Below are 16,770 nucleotides of genomic sequence, written 5' to 3' on the forward strand. Positions count from 1 at the left end.
AGTTCAAGAAAATGGCAAGAAAATGCAAAATAAAGTTGCTAAAAGGTACTAATGCTGAGGACAACGGAAGAATGCTCAATGTCGACCCTCCCAGCCAGGTCTGTAGCACCATCCCCATCCCTCTAGATGTAGATGTTTTCATTTTTGAAATTTGGAATAACATCCAATATATATATATATATATATATATATATATATATATATAGATAGATAGATAGATAGATAGATAGATAGATAGATAGATAGATAGATAGATAGATTTATTTATTTATTTTGTCTAAAAATGTTGTGGTACTACTCTGTGGAGCAATTTTCAAAAAACGAAAAAAGAAATTATTAAATGAAATAAAATTGTCACTAATTTGCTGATCATTCTTTGGTAGATATACACCAATATTTAATTGATAAATATAGGCATAAATAAAACATTCATGTCCATGTAACTGAATGTATTATAATACATGTCTTGTGAAATTCTTAGGAATTCTTGGGTTGCTGCTCTTAAAAAAAAAACAAAAGGTCAAACGTTGTCTTTAGAGCTTATTCAACGCACTCACCTTAAAAATCAAGAAATAAACACTTGTGTGTAAGGTACGACGTTAGTTCCTTTGCAATGCAACATGAATTCTATTTTTGTACTTGTCAGCGTCTCACTACACTTGGTCTTATTTGCCCTACAGTGACTCGAGCATAATTGGTGCAATGGTGGCTTTTCATTTGCTAATCGGTGTGCACACAAACTCCAGGTATATTGTTAAAGCATTTCCTTACTGCTGCTATCATTTTTATTCTTCAGTTTCCTGTAGTGAGAAGATTTGTCCCCTGACTTTTGTGTCAGTGCAATGACCATTGTAAACAGCCCTCAGTCCATCTCTACACATAACAAAAGTATGTATATTTTATAATTGTCAAGTACAAAGAGCATGTTCATGCATGGAAGGTTCATTCAACAGAAGTGCAAAGTAAGTTTTAGGCATTTTGGTAAAAAAAAAAAAAAAAGGTCTTTACACTGGTACCTTACAATACCTAAATATACTTATTTTGCACCAATCAGCCAATCAATTTGAAGAGTCTCAATAAGCTGGAAGTTATTTAGCTGGAAGATATGGGAGGATATGTTTGATTAGGTTTTATAAAACAGCTTTTTTTTCTTCTTTTTTCATGAATGACTACCCCAACCAGCAAAATCCATGAAACTGTTGGCGACAGCAGGATAGATATGCTGCTTCCTCCAATTTGGGAAGTGCAGCGCTGGAGTGCAGCACCATTACACACAGCAGCCACCATGTTTATCTTAATCAAATCATGTGCAAATGACATCAGGTGGTACCAGCTTAGTCCTGTGTACCTTAAACATTTGCAGGCTGTAACTCAGTATTCTATAATTGTATTTGTGATGATGACACCAGATTAAAACTGATAATCCTTTGCTTTACATTGCAATTTTCTTTTTTCTTTTTTAAACTTCAAACAAAAATAATATTTTTTTTCTTTTTAATTCCTAAATCATCCCTACTTTTGCTACAGAGCTACTAAGTTACACCCATTTTATCTCTGCTGTTGTATTTGACCTGCACTGAACAGCTCACTAATAAAGAAACCTCCATGTATTTGTCTCTGTTTCACCTGTCGCTACTAATTTTGACTAGTACACTAATTATGAAAATGTCTTGGTTTATTATAAGTATTATTTTTGCATTGTTAAATCTGATGTCACTCAGTGTTGTTCCTTAAGATTAGCATTAGGGTTTACTATTCGCAGAGCCTAAATCACCCAGTTGCAACATTATTTTTAAACCTATGACTTCACAGATGATTTTACTTTTAAGGCTCTTATGTTTGATTTGTGACCTCATACATGATTTCAGAATACCTCTGACTCTGAGAGACATCATCCTATTAGGGTGTCAAAATGCTGGAGTCTCTATACTATTAAAATTCAGGTCTTGACTCTGAGCACAGACACTAACACACTTTTTATTTTTTCCCTGCCAGGAAGCTACTCAGATTATTACCATTCTAGTTATCAGGTAGACATGAGTTTGATATATGAATGTTTTGTTTACTATTCTTTGCAAAAAGGAATGACAGCGACAGTGTCAGAGCTTAGTGAATTCATGTAAATATTATTTTCCAAATGGGGTGTCAGAGCTCACAGGCACTTTAATTCATTCATATACTAGCGTTCCCCAGTGGGCAAAACTTGACAGTAGAGCTGGTTTTATTGAAAACTGACATGGCAACACTCATAGTCAGAGGTTGGCAATCACTACAGAGTACAAGAAAATACATGTAAAATAAATTGTGGGATTTTGAGCCACAGACATTTTAAAATATGCCCAAATGGGTTCCAATACCAATCACTGAAATTGCCATTGGACACAAATCTTAAACAATAAATATACAACAAGACAGCTAAATTCACAATATGTACATGAAATGAAATACTTTTCTCTTAGGTATTTAAAAAATATAGTATTATATAAAATGTAAACTCACTGACTGATTTGCTTTTTTATTCAAGCAATTGAATATACTATGCTCCTATAGAAACTATAGGTTTCATAGTGATGACCTGTTTTACTAAACATAGTCATTGGCACTCTTTAGTCCACTATAATCCATCTGATCCATGCAGCTTTTACCAGCTTAAAGTTATATGTATATAATAGTATCCATTTCTTTTTTGTTTTTGTATTATCTGTTTAATCAGCTAATGTGTTGCTAGAATTGGTTGCAGAATATCATATGCATGCAAAGCAGTCGGCTTCTGTAAGCCGAGGCTGCACAACGGCAGCTGCGGGTTATCCTGTGAAAAACTGTCATAAGGTGTTGGGACTGCACAACTAAGGGTATGAATGCTAATTTATGGTAGGCCATATGGAGACAGCAACGGCATTGTTGGTAGGTGACCAGAGCTCAGAGGGCAGTGAGAGGTTGGTGTTACTGGACCATGCCATCATTGCGAACAGTCATCTAGTTATTGTTTCTGATGCTTATTAAGCTGCTCAGCAGATGGCCGATAATCAGGGCCATGATTACCATCAGAGGCAGTGGCTTGTAACTCATACTTACCCACAAATGCTCATCTAGGGGACATTAGGGGACAAAAGACAGCTTTGGCCTGTTGTGGTGTGTTATTTAATGTGTCTGACTGAAAATGTTTTCTTTTTTTCAGCCATATGAGGAAGTGTTTCAGCTTAATTTTAACAAGGTCCTTCTGTTTATTCAAGACACGTGCTCAGCTATTGACAGTGTTTACTTACGTAAGTGACATTTGCAACTTATTTAATTCAGTCAGTTACTGGCTATTGAGATGACCTTTTGCTGGCTTTACTGGCAGAAGCCTATAAACCTCAGAGACTCACCAGCTTTATAGGCATTCAATAATCACACAAGGCACTATTGATGAAGTTGTTGTGCGTGAACAGAAACCTTGACAATGCAATGCCCATGTTATCCCGATGAGGATATTTATGAAATTGAAATTGATGAAAATGTGACTCTGGGGTATTCTGGAGTTTTTGCAAGCATGTATTTATTTATTCTTTATTTATTTTGTGTAAAGAACTTACTGTTTGCTGATAGTAGTGACTTTTTGGGGGACAGTGATGGATGTTTTGTGTTCTTTTCTGATGGCTATCTGTAGATATATGGGAGCTATCTGTCTATTTGTTAGTCTGATAAATATGCAATTTGCATCATCTGAGTTCTTAAAAGCTGTCTGTTAAAAAAAAAAATGTCATAAATTTTTTTTTTTACATTTTATTCCTGCATGCTTTTCACTTCATTGACTCATAATCTCATTAATTACATTTATTGGAAAATCTTAATATTATCCATTTTTCATCAGTCACCTGTTGGATGGAATTCTCTGAAAACATAAAAAAGCTTTACTAACGCAGGAAAATATAGTACTTATATAGATCGAGCCACTGAATCTCATTGACATTTTCAGCTTTAAGTATGCCAGGGAGTGATATCCATCAAACCATGAGTGTAGTTTTATTTTATAGAACAACTGTAAGCTTTAAACAATAAGAAGATTCATTTGTTCTCACAGTCTATTCCTGCATCCTCTGCAGTATGTTAAACAGTTGATGACTCAGATTCTTGTAGCATGTCGTCCTCGGTTGGCAGGTTGGCCGATATAAAGAGCAGAGACTGTTTTATGCAACCTGGGCTGTGATGTACAGACTTAGATGTAACATATTGAGCATGGAAACAAATGGATTCAATCATGCAGTGAGAAGGGAAAAATAGATCTTGAGTTTTATTATTTACAACCTACTGATGTTCATGCAGAGACATGCAGATGTATCACCACTGGGATCCCCTTGCTTTGCAGTAAACCTGCAACAGTTCATATATTTTCTATATATGCTCCACACAGCACAGATGGTTTTGTTGTGGTTCACTTGGCAGTCAGCACCATCTTAAGCTCTTGTTGAGCTTGCACATTTTGTGGTGTTTTCTGGAATTCGCTATTGTGTACTCTTTTTACTTTAAGCCCTACTAATGAACTTTGGCAGATTTTAGCACTGTGGTGACTAGTTCATTCGCCTTGCATCCTCTTCTTTGAGCTTTTTTCCAGCCAGTGAAAGCCAGTCACATGTTAAATCTTATCTTGTGCTCTCCTTATACAATCTGCAGTAGCTCTGAACATAACATATATCTTTTTGATGTAAATTGGAGCTTCTGTGTCTGTGTACTGACAGAGTTGATGAGAAGACATGCTTGAAATTCAGTCCAAAACCTTAGAATTAAGCTTTGCTAAAGAACATGAGAATAAGATCAGATAATATTGGCAGAGTGGTCTTTCAGGGCTAATTGTGATTTCAGACTGAATCTAGGATTCTTGAAATGACTATGGTAAGATCAACAATGAAGTATACAGATGGAAGTGTGATGCTATGGCACTAAAGCCTTCAAGAAGCAAGAATTTTTTTCTTGTTCTCGAGGCCTCGTTTTGGTCCGGTCAATTCATACTCCGAGAAGCGCATCACCTGGGGATTTCATACTTAACGAGAAACTGCGTCGGTGGCAGGACATTTTGTTCTCATTGCTCCAACAACAATAAACAATAAATGTTCTTGCAGCATGTGTAACAGCTTTAAGTGCAGGAAGGTAATATTCGTAGATTGGAATCATCCTTGGCAAAGGCTATATGAAAATGTTGGCTTTCAAAATGTTTCCTGTTTATTTCCTATCTTGCCAGACGGGGATAATCTGAAGTACACTGGTAAAATCAAAAGCGGTATTTGAGATGTTGCTAAATAAATTTTAACTGACTCCTTCAGGTCTGTTTGAAAAGAAATAGCCACACAACTCCTTCTGCAAAAAACAGTTTAGAAAAGACGTTGTCTGAGGAATAACAGAACATTGATGCACCATTGACACACTGGTGTCCTTTCAAAAGAAAACAAAGCATTGTAAAATTGAATATGTGAATCTCATTCATGAAAGTTTTGTTTACTTTTGGTAAAGCTCATTGTATTTATAGAGAAATTTATTTGTATTATTATTGGTCAAAATTCATCTTAAAGACTACAATTGACCAATTGGCAAATAGAATTGCTACAACCAAGACCAGTGGCTGATGTTCATTTAATGTGTCCTGATTGTGTTGTCTTGATTTTGAGACAACAAAGAACCAAACTTTGATACATATTTGAATTGAAACTCTTAGTTATCATTTTATGCCTTATTTTTTATTTCTATGGCATTAAAGATATATCTTTGGCAGTAAAGACTAAATAAATGACAGAAATAATTACCATCATCTATTAGCCATCAGCTAAATTATTATCTGTACTATCATTATGGGTGTTGACCCAGAATTGGTACATTGTATTTCTAAAACATTAACTCTAAACTTTTCCTTTTCAGTATAATATTAAAGAAAAAATTATTACTTTTCCATACTGAAGTAATGCAGCTAATAGGATCTAAGGCAATATTAATTGTTTGACATTTTAATGGTATTTACAGGGCTGTACTCACTCCTGTTATTGGCCTGTGGTATATCTAAATATATGCTTTATATCCATATTGCACTAGACAGGTTGCAAAAGTCAGCAGGCTTACTGAAAGCATGCTTGAGGAGGCATATAAAAAGTAAATTTCACCAGCCGTCACATGCCACAATGCCCCTTTCCTCTGATTCTAGCGCCCTGCCCCAAGGGTGCAATAACAGTTTATTACACCTATCCTCACTTTATGATCCTCCCTACCTCCACCCGCTCCCCTCTAGCCCACGCTAACTGTTATTGAAAACACCCAGGTTTGCCATATATCATTCTTGAGCACCACAGTATGCTATGTGCAACATAGCCAATCAGCACCTGTTCATATGGGTATTGTTCAGGTCACATTGGAATGATTCCACTTATCTAATATCTGCTTAGATGCAGAAGTATTTAAACACAAACCCATTTGTCTCTACAGCCTGTATTGCCCTGAAGCTGAATCCTTCTTTTCCCACGTGTATTTGTTGTATAAAGGGGGTAGTGAATAGCAAATGCATTTTCAGATATTTTGACACACATTGTGTCTGAGAAAAGGGCAAGAGACTTTGGCCTAGAATATTGCAAGCTGAAGAGATATAGAGCACTCAGGTTGGACTGAGGGAGGTATAAAGTATAATACTGGAGAGCTTAGTATAGCTTATATCACTGTGTGTAATGGATCTTGGATTAAAATGCAAAGTGTCAGTAAAGATCTTTCAAGGTGGAGGTGTTCAAAGGGAGAGGTAACAGCTCATGGGTGACAGTGTGACAAGACTCAGGGAAGGACCCGTCACCCCTCCGTCACAGTGATGGCTTCTCTGTCAGCGTGAAGACGATGTAGGTGGAAGAAACCACACCACCGTGGCCATACAAATGAAACTATTGCCTCAGAAGAGTGAATAGAGTTATCAAATGTTTGCAAAATATGTCCTGACCCAAAATAAAAACATTATATATATATATATATATATATATATATATATACATATACATATACATGTGTGCATTGTGCTTTAAGTCCTAAGAAGCCATTTCATTTCTTAGTGGGATCTTTTTCACATTTTCTTAGATATTGAAAACATTTTTGTAATTTTATGTGCCTTTCCTATGTAATCTCCATATGCGCCTATGTGTATGTTTTCACGCTGGGCAAAGCAACACCAGCTGATTGGGCAGATGGCCTGTGTCGTCTTGGGGTGGGGAAGGTGCATGATGGGTAGAAATGGTTCTGTTTAATTACTTGTCAAGTGAGCAAGTCCAGTTAGCCACTAAAGAGCTTCCACCTGCCCCATGAGTGTCGAGAGCAATGCGGGTACTTGTTCATCTCGGTAAAAATTGGGAAATCTAAATTAGACCTGAGTGTTCTAATTATTGGCTGTCTAAAATTGGCAACAGCATTTTACCATATCATAGATTGTTTTCTGTATTAACATATCTTATCTATTTGTCTCTGTTTTATATTTTCTAGTATGTGCTGGAACAGAGAACAAGCTAAGTACGCTATCGGATCTGGAGCAGCAGTACCGGACGCTGAGGAAATACTACGAGAACTGCGAGGTCGTAATGGGCAACCTTGAGATCACAAGCATAGACCGCAGTCGGGACCTCACCTTCCTCAGAGTAAGACCATGCAATTCAGTAAACTAGAAGACTGCAACATCTGCTTATGTAGATATATATATATATATATATATATATATATAAAATCAAATCAAATTTTATTTATAGAATGCTTTTCATGCACAAAGCAACACAAAGTGCTTTACATAATAAAAAAAAAATTATAGATATTAAAAACAAAACTTAAAAGCCTTTACACACCAGAGTATATAACAGAAAATTAAAACACATCTCATATTGTCACTCACACACACTTGTATATCACTTACATACATACAAAGTGCATGTACACTTCTCCACCCGACCATACCCCATTCTGTACAAACATGAACTCCCATTGCTAGTTACTGTCTCCTAACTACATGTATGTGTAAAACTATCAATCAAATGAAAACATGTGGCTTGATGCTGCTGTGGGGAAAGTGTATCTTGGGGATCCAGTCACACCGGAAACCAGCCCACCCAGGATCACAGAGGGCGCCACCACAGGAACCACCCAGGTCAGGGCAGCCCGGGGTCCACACCACAGCCACAGGGCTGCAGTGCAGGACCTCCAGCCACCCAGACAAGGGCAGTCACAATGGCAACAACCTCGAAGTGTTTGCCATTGTGACCTAAGGGTCTCCAGTCCATGTTCTGCACAGATGTTTTTGTACACTACGCGGGTAGTATGATTATGGCGTTCCATGCAATCTTTGCCTGCCAGTTTCTTGCCCCCTGCTGTGAAGTGCTGGATTGTTTCAGGGGCCTCTTTGCACAGCCTGCATCTGGGGTCCTGCCTGGTATATTACATCTGGGCCTCGATTGCCCTGGCACTCAAGGTTTGCTCCTGTGCTGCCATGATTAGCATCTCTGTGCTGTTCTTGAATTCAGCTCTCTCTAGCCATTGGTAGGACTTGTTAATATCCGCCACTTCAGCAGTGATGCATCCCATGCAGGGCCTTCTGCCCCCATGATGGTTCCTCCATTTCATTCTCCTCCAGGTTCCATTGCCTGAGGCATTCACTCAGGTCTTCATCACTTGGGGCGATCTTCCTGATGTATTCATGGAGCATGGATTTTTCATCTTGGATAGTGGCCCTGATGGTCACTAGTCCTCAGCCTCTCTCTTTGTGCTTATTGTAGCATCTGGACACTGGATTTGGGGTGGAACCATATAAATTATAAATATATATATATATATATATATATATATATATATGTGTGTGTGTGTGTGTGTGTGTGTGTGTGTGTGTGTGTGTGTGTGACAATAAGAAAAAAAAACTTGACCTTGTGCAGAGAAACAGTTTATCACTTTTGCTAGGATCTTTCCCTACTAGTCAGCACTCAGAAGAATGTCTATGGAATGAACGATGAGCGAAGGACAATGTGGTACTAATCAGTGGTAATCAGCCTTTATCACAGTGTCTGATTGTACTTCCGCATCATTGTGGTCTGAACATACAGTAGAACAATCAAAATCCAAAATTATTGGGGAATTTTATTTTTTCTCATTTTATCTTTTTTTTATTTCAATTTGATTGAACATGTGTCACAGTAGGAAAATCAAGCCATAACACTAGACATGAATCTCTATTTCTTAGAATTATGAGCAGTTTTGTGTAAAAGCTGAACAGGTGACCGAGGTTTTCTAAGATCAATAGAGGTATGAAATATGGTACCACTACTGTTATCAGTATCTGTGTGGAAACACAGTGCATGCTTCCATGAGGGAGCTAAAGAAGAATTGTTTTGGCTGTGAAGGTGATTTTAAACTGGACTCAAGGCAAGCAGGTGAAGAATAAAAAAAAATAATAACCTACAAAACAACAACAACAAAAAAAAAAAAAACAGCAAAAAAAAAAACATTGCTTTCATTTTAGTTTGATGGACACATACTGTCCAAACACATTGTCAGGTGATGACTGGCTGTCAGGTGATGACTGGCCTTTGCTCCTCAATAACCAGAGCAGTAATACCAGGGTAATGACTTGGGGTTTTTGCATGGCAATTTCCAGAAGGTAGAATTTACTGTGTACTTTTTTGGTCAAATTAACTGGTCCTCTTGACCTCTGTCAGACTTTCAAGTCTCACAAATATCACCCTAAACTATGCTGCCTTGCACTCTTTACTGCTAACATCCTCCAACTCCAATTGATTTCATTTTATCTGGGGGGCTTGGCTCTCCCTTGGTGTTGCACTGAAGTGCTGACTGCATTATTGGGCTAATATTGCTGTGCGAATAAACTGGGCTAAGAAGGCTTTGCAGAAGAGGCAGCCCCACAACAAAGCAAGCTGTGTTTTCATATTTTGCTCCCTACAGCAATAACTTAAAGTTAATATGGCAGAATGATTTGTTCACATCAGGTAAAAGTAATGGGCCAACTTGTCTCCTCTTGTGTTTAGTTTGTATTGACCAAAATATCAAGATTGATCAAGAGCACCAGAACAAAACAGAGTCATTAAGTGTTCTGCATTGTGCAGAGCAATTCAGAAAATACCCCCTGTGATGTGAAACAAAACCAAGATTATATTATAAATGAAGGAGCAATGGATGGTTAACTGATACCATTAAACTCCTGCAGAGGTATCAGGCCCTGCTGTCTTATATTAAAAAAGATGGTAGGGGTGTTTGTGTATTTATTTGTGCTTGTCAGTGGGAGTCATTTCAAAGGCAAGTGTAATTGTTGTTTAGGTACACAGAAACAATATGCACCTTGAAACAATATTCTTACTTTTGCCTTTTAACGCAGAATTACATAAAGATAGTTTTTGCAAGTTGTGGCTGAACAACTTTAAGTACAATCCCTTCTTTAGATGCCTACATTACACCGCCAGTCATTTACAAAATGTCTCCCTGTTGGCATCAACATGCCAGGGTCTTCCACCTTTTCGTAGATGGCAATTAAAATGGGTTAATTGAAGATGCTAATTGAGAACATGAGGTGCCAAACAGCAAGGGAGCCAAAGGGCAGGGTGCAGTATGTATTTTTAGGGAATTTTATTATTATTATGATAAGATACATTATTAACATGTTTCCCCAGGGAGGGAAAAATCACCTTGAGGTAGAGAAGAAAAGAAGAAGTAAGGAGGAAAAAAAACAAAAACTATTGTGCAGCAGCTTACCATACCACCTGCCTCTGGAAGGTGATTGAAACTGATGCCTGTGCATTGGCTCCTTCTTTTGAAGATAGCTGAGAGATTGATGGCTGCCTCGTAAAGCCCCTCAAACAGCTTTAGTAATAAATAGAGTCCATCTTCCAAACTGCCTCCACAACAGATGAATCAACGCTTGCATAGTGATTAATACCTGCATTTCAGCAGTGGGGCTTTTACCCCCCATCTCAAATATGTACATTTTCACCAACAGCCTGGCAGTGAGCTTTAGGCACATGCAGTGTTTCAGTATCAGCATTTAAATCCACATTCTCATTCTTTGGATCTGTTTCCCATATTTTAAGCAGAACACACATGTGCATATAGAAATTGAAATTCCAAGTTGTAACCGGTTAACACTGTGGTTTGATGTTTACTGCATTATATATATATATATATATATATATATATATATATATATATATATATATATATTAACAAAAACAAAAAAGAAAAAGCTAGACTAAAAGAAAAGCTACCACAGACTATGAAACTTGCTTGTACCTCATGACCTGGTTTTGTATGAGTCAAAAAACACATTTTTTACTTTTCTACCCTCCTACTACTGTCTGCTGTAGGAAGATTAGCCTGTTTGTCTTGTCATTCTAACTATTAATTCATTATATGTATGTAAGCATGTTATTTTCCACCCAAAGTTAAGCAGTCATCAGTCTGTACATGGCCCTAGCACTGGTTGACTAATCAGAATCAGCATATTAATCAGAGGAAAATTTCTGACAAAACAACTCAGTTTGCACTACAGTGCTTTAGTTCCCTGTAATTCTAAAATGACAGAAATAGAATTTACAAATAAAATTTCTAATATTTCTCATGCTATTAGTGTGTCTGATTATTATTATTATTATTATTATTATTATTATTATTATTATTTTAAAGATGGCTATACATGCTAATCTAGCTACATTGGAACTTTTACGTGGGTCTTTCAGGAAGTGATGGCCTTGGTCTATTAATGTGTCCTCAGTGACGCTTGTATGGAGTGTGCACTTGACCCTACACTTGTTCAAGTAACTCACAGCTGTCATAATGATGCTTAGCAGATGGAAACCAGAATGTGTCTGTCTGTGAGCAGAATTTACCAATTGGTACATCTTGTAACTTCAGTTAGGGAAGAAAAAAAATTGTGTCATTACAATTTATAAATTAAAACAAGCTTCTAGTGAATCAACTCATTCAGTAATTTCCAATGGGGATGGGATAAGATACTAGCTTGCATAACAATGATGTCGGCAGCACAAGTTTCTGCACTTTCAGCCCCACTAGACTTGACCTTGCTTTGCTTTAGAGTGTCTGGGCCATTTATTGGTTAATAGGGGTTGGGGAGTAAGCAAACATTTTGCTTTAGGGAATCACAAACTCACATAACACCAGCTTGGGAAAGTTAACTTCAGTCTGAGCTTTTCTCTTACAAATATGCAGCTTTTTTCCTTACTGTTAACAATGAAAAAATAAACAATACATTTTGTTTCCTACTAGAAAAGGATTCAACAAGAAATAAAATTTCTTAAAATACTTGAAAATGTGTTTTTATCAGAATAGCTGTTTAAACATGCACGTGTTGACTTTGCCAACATTACCAAGGGAACACTGTGATTAAAACGATATATTAGTCTTTTTCAATAAAGTTGACATCTTTTTCAATAACAATGATATTTTACTCTTAATTTATTTCCAACCTAATCAGGCTGCATGATTAACCAAGGTAATTAATCCATGTGAAAAGATGCCAGATTTATAGAGTAAACATAAAATAGGACTTATACTGGATTTAAAGTGTGACATATTATTATTTGCAATGCAGTTTACTGGGGAGAAGTTTGCAGTGGGAGTTCTTCAACATAATCACTGCATTTTACTATTAGCTTTATAGCACAAAATTCTTTAGAACATCTCTGTATCAAATAGAGTTTTCCAATTATTACAACCACCACAAACACATTAACATTCATCCAGAATTTGAGTTGGTTCATTAGGCCAAAAACGGCTGGAAATAATGAATGAGTCTGTAGCAGTGTTTGTGTTTAAATAGTTCCAGGGTCACTGTAAAGTTGCTGTAAGAGAAAAGAGAAGTTAAAGACCTTTGAGAGGTCTAGAGAGAAAGTACATTGTAAGTAGTAAGTATTTGAAGAAATATTGATAGACAGAAAAAAGGAAGAAAAAAAAACTTTCCGATGATTTGTTTGAATTATGTATAAATTGGTTGATTGATCAGATTATAACTCTCTGGTCTTATTTTACAACCCTTCTGAGAATTCTGTTGGAGAGGGATATGTCAACATTTTAACTCTATGTGTGATTATATGCAGGTCAAATAAGGCTTTTTACTTAATCATCATTGTGTTATGATAATTTTTATTTGTATAAATTGCAGTGGTCTTGATGATAGATTGATTACTGGTTTAAAAATGGTGATTATTAAGTAGTCTTAATTGATGCCTACAGGTGACAGAAATGTACCAAAAGGATTGTTTGGACATGCATCGAATACCACATAAAACCATTTCTTTTAAAATAGTATTCAATGTATTATCATAAAGAATATACGAGACAGATATTAACAATTAAAATATGACCCAGAGCAACCCCATTATCTGTTCTTTCATACTCTTTAGTTTTAAGTGTTTGTAAAATATTGCAGTCTTAAAAATACTAATGAATTAGTAGCCAGTATGATCAATTTTGAAATAAATGTTGTGCAGATCTGACATATTATAAGTTCTGTGAATGGGGAAAATTCAATATATAATCATTTAGTATTAGATCTTGTGGATGTTTAAACCACCACATGAATTGCCAGTAAATTCCAGTTCCTATTAATTCAAAGGCAGCATCTTTTTCTGTGTGCCGTCCCTGTCTCCTGACATCTTTCTTCATTTTTCTTTTTGACTGGCATATTTGTCCCTCAGGCACCATCAGTGTCCTCCCCAGTTTCCTAATTTCTGATGCACTGTTAGATGAGTGCAGATTACGCTGGCCCCGTGCTCCTCAGCAAACCCCTTCAATATTAATGAAGACTGATGAAGTGCTAGGGAGCCCCTGTCTTTCAGCCACGACCTAGATTGGATTGACAGTTGCAATTAGCGTCTCCTCAAGTTCATTTCCATCACTTTAATTTGACACGAAGAAGGACAGTGTGGGGTTGGAAGTGACACCATTGAGAGAAAAAGAAGTCCTGAGGAGAATGGTCAGAGAAGAAATACAGGGGTGAAAGAGTTTGAAATGGATGTAATCTGAAAGGAAATCTGAAGCACATGCAAAACATTTAGTAGTCCTTCAAATTTTTTCTCAGTTATCTTGTGATTTCCCATTGCTAACTTTTTTCTCCCGTAGACAGGATTTACAGTAGTTCAAAGGGTGTTAAAAAGCCGAATTATTCTTAAGACTTCTTTGATAGGCCTAGGTTAGTTCTACTTTCTTTCATTTTTAATAATGATGGTATTTAACTTTGCAAATTTCCTCTTTTATCTGCAACAGTCACCAAATGGATAGCTTGTCAGTGTGTCTGGGGAAAAAAAAAGATGAATATGTGAGATATGAGTTCTGCCTGAAAATGGATGACTTCATCTTTGTGTGAAGAAGAAGCAGTACTTGATGATGTGTCATGTTTGTGTGTGTTTCTGCACAACTTGTTTCTTAGTGTGTGTATGGATACTCATGAGCCTGTCTGTGTTACTGGGTGAAATATGACATCAAGAAAGTTTCTATTTTCTATAATAACATTTTCCTTTAAACCACCTTAAATCAAATTCATTTTATGTAACATCTATGTGTGTTAGTTTATAAAAGCAGTTTCACTGTTTGACTGACAGAAAGCTCGGGCTCATTTGTTTTCTTCCCACGTCTTTAAGAAATGTTCTGAGTGGGTATAGAAGTGGAATAAAAGAAATGGAGAGGTTAAATGCAGTTTGAAGGGAAATAAAGGGAACAAAAAGGAGTACTCTCCTCTACAGCCTGAATTTGCCACCTCTTAAATGATCAAATCCCCAATCCTTCATTGACACTGACCTGTAGACCTTTTGCCGGGAAATAAGAGCTGTGCTGACCTGTCTTGTAATGATAGATACTGTGAAACCTGCACTAAATCACAGAGGTCAAAAAACTGCTGTTGCAGTATCATCAGTGTGAAACTTTTAAGCTTATTAGACATTCAGGCTCTACAACACTTCATTTCATGCCAAAGAAAGAGTAAGAGAAATTAAGACAGTTGTGTCAGTACACTGTAACGTCATTCTAATTACCATACAAAAAAATACGGATTAAACATTAAAAATTAACCCTAAAGGAAACCAGGAAATGACTAATATGTTGCGCGCAAGCCTGTGCAAAATGATGTGCTTGCATCATAGTCTATCATACAGAGCCCAGAGATAGACATCCTACCTAATAGTGAAGCCTCCTTGGTTGTGCATTATGGAAATAATCAGCATAACTTCCACTTTACAAGGTTTAATAACTTTTAATAAGTTGGCAGGAAGTGCACGCGACTTTGTCATTGTACTGCGTGTGTGCAGGTGCACGCACATACACACACTCATTCATCACACTCACACACAAGAAGTGATAGTACTTATCGTAACATAGCAGTGCCAGGCTGAATACAGAGGCAGTGGAGAGGAGAGGCAGAACTGGGCTGTGACAATAGCCCACCCAGCTTCTCTGATGCCTTTTAGACTTCATATCTGCCTCCCTCTGCAGCCAGGAAATAAATAAATAAATAAATGGAAAATAAAACGTGAATGATATAGACCAAGTTCTCAGGAGGATCGAAATCAATTTCCACCCACTGTGACTTAGATGAGAGAGTCCTTTTCAAGAATGGCTTGTGTTGAGGCTTAAGGCCGGAGTAGAATAATTCCCCTGGAACCTGCCTCTGTCCTCCTCATTAACAAAACCCAACTGATAACAGTACTTATTGAAAACACCTGCACATATAATCTGTTCTGGCTTTATTTAGGCCCCATCCGGTAACAAATACTTTTTATGCATTCAAGCTGTTGGTAAGTCTATGCATAACAATCAGGAACCTTGTGGTTTTGGCTTTTCTTTTCTGAGTCCTGTCATCCCTCTACGATTTAGTTTTTTTCCTTCTCGCTTACTTCCTTCTTTTTTCATTTCTTTTTTTCTTCAAACTTTGTAAACTAATACACTACTGTATACCTCAACAGTATAAGCTGTGGTTGAGATTAAATGGCTTCTTCACTTTCTCTTCTTTTATCACCTCTCATACAAAATGTTTTCTTACTTCTAACTGAATACTTTAGATTCTCTGGAACAATATTCAAGTGCTTGTGAGATCATTTGCACCTTAAAAGTAATCAGTGTTTTAAGTATTTGTGTTTTTGAGCTTAAGAATTTTTACCAAGCATACAAATATTTACGTTTCTGTAAGGCATCCCGCATCACAGTCCTGATTTCTAGGTTAAGAAAGTCAAAAATTAAAACAATTTTTGCAGGGCTTTTTTTTTCTTTTTTTGTCATATTTATCAATATTTTTGGGGGATATTATCATTTCTTAATGCAAAAGTAAACTGCAGTTGACCCACATCTGTTGCCAGTCACTTGCTTATCAGTAATATTGTGTTATGTTCAAAACATTGCATAACAGTGTAGGAATTAATTTACTTTAACCTATGTGAACTCAACTGTTTAGCACCACACAACTATATTAAATGTGCTATTACTTTTCATCATTTGTTTTAAAACAGGTTTAACCACTTTGTAAAATACTGTACATGAAAACCATCATTAAGGCCATGTTGAATAGTCTTAGAAGTCCTTAAGGCCCATCTGCATCCTGGTTTTTCGCCTCACTATCTGCATTGGTGCTTAACCTAAGAGTTTAATAATCTTCTAATATTGACATACTTTATTTGGATAGTAAGCTATTTTCACTCCAAAACCAAATCAAAACCAAAATTCTAGCTTTCTTAATATAAATTGAAACTCAGCATCTTAAACACCAAATATGTTTTCCTGCTGATTCCC

General features: G+C 36.6%; 1 protein-coding gene across 1 annotated transcript in view; it reads left to right on the top strand.

Annotated features, from left to right (window-relative positions):
• LOC121650923 (receptor tyrosine-protein kinase erbB-4-like) overlaps nucleotides 1-16,770 on the top strand; it is a 310,734-nt gene that overhangs the window by 136,973 nt on the left and 156,991 nt on the right. Inside the window, exon 2 of the mRNA XM_042002752.1 lies at nucleotides 7,477-7,628. Coding sequence (XP_041858686.1) covers nucleotides 7,477-7,628 — 152 coding nt within the window. The remainder of the gene's footprint in view (nucleotides 1-7,476; nucleotides 7,629-16,770) is intronic.

Source organism: Melanotaenia boesemani, chromosome 12 (genome assembly GCF_017639745.1).
Source record: "Melanotaenia boesemani isolate fMelBoe1 chromosome 12, fMelBoe1.pri, whole genome shotgun sequence".
Classification (NCBI taxonomy): Eukaryota; Metazoa; Chordata; class Actinopteri; order Atheriniformes; family Melanotaeniidae; genus Melanotaenia; species Melanotaenia boesemani.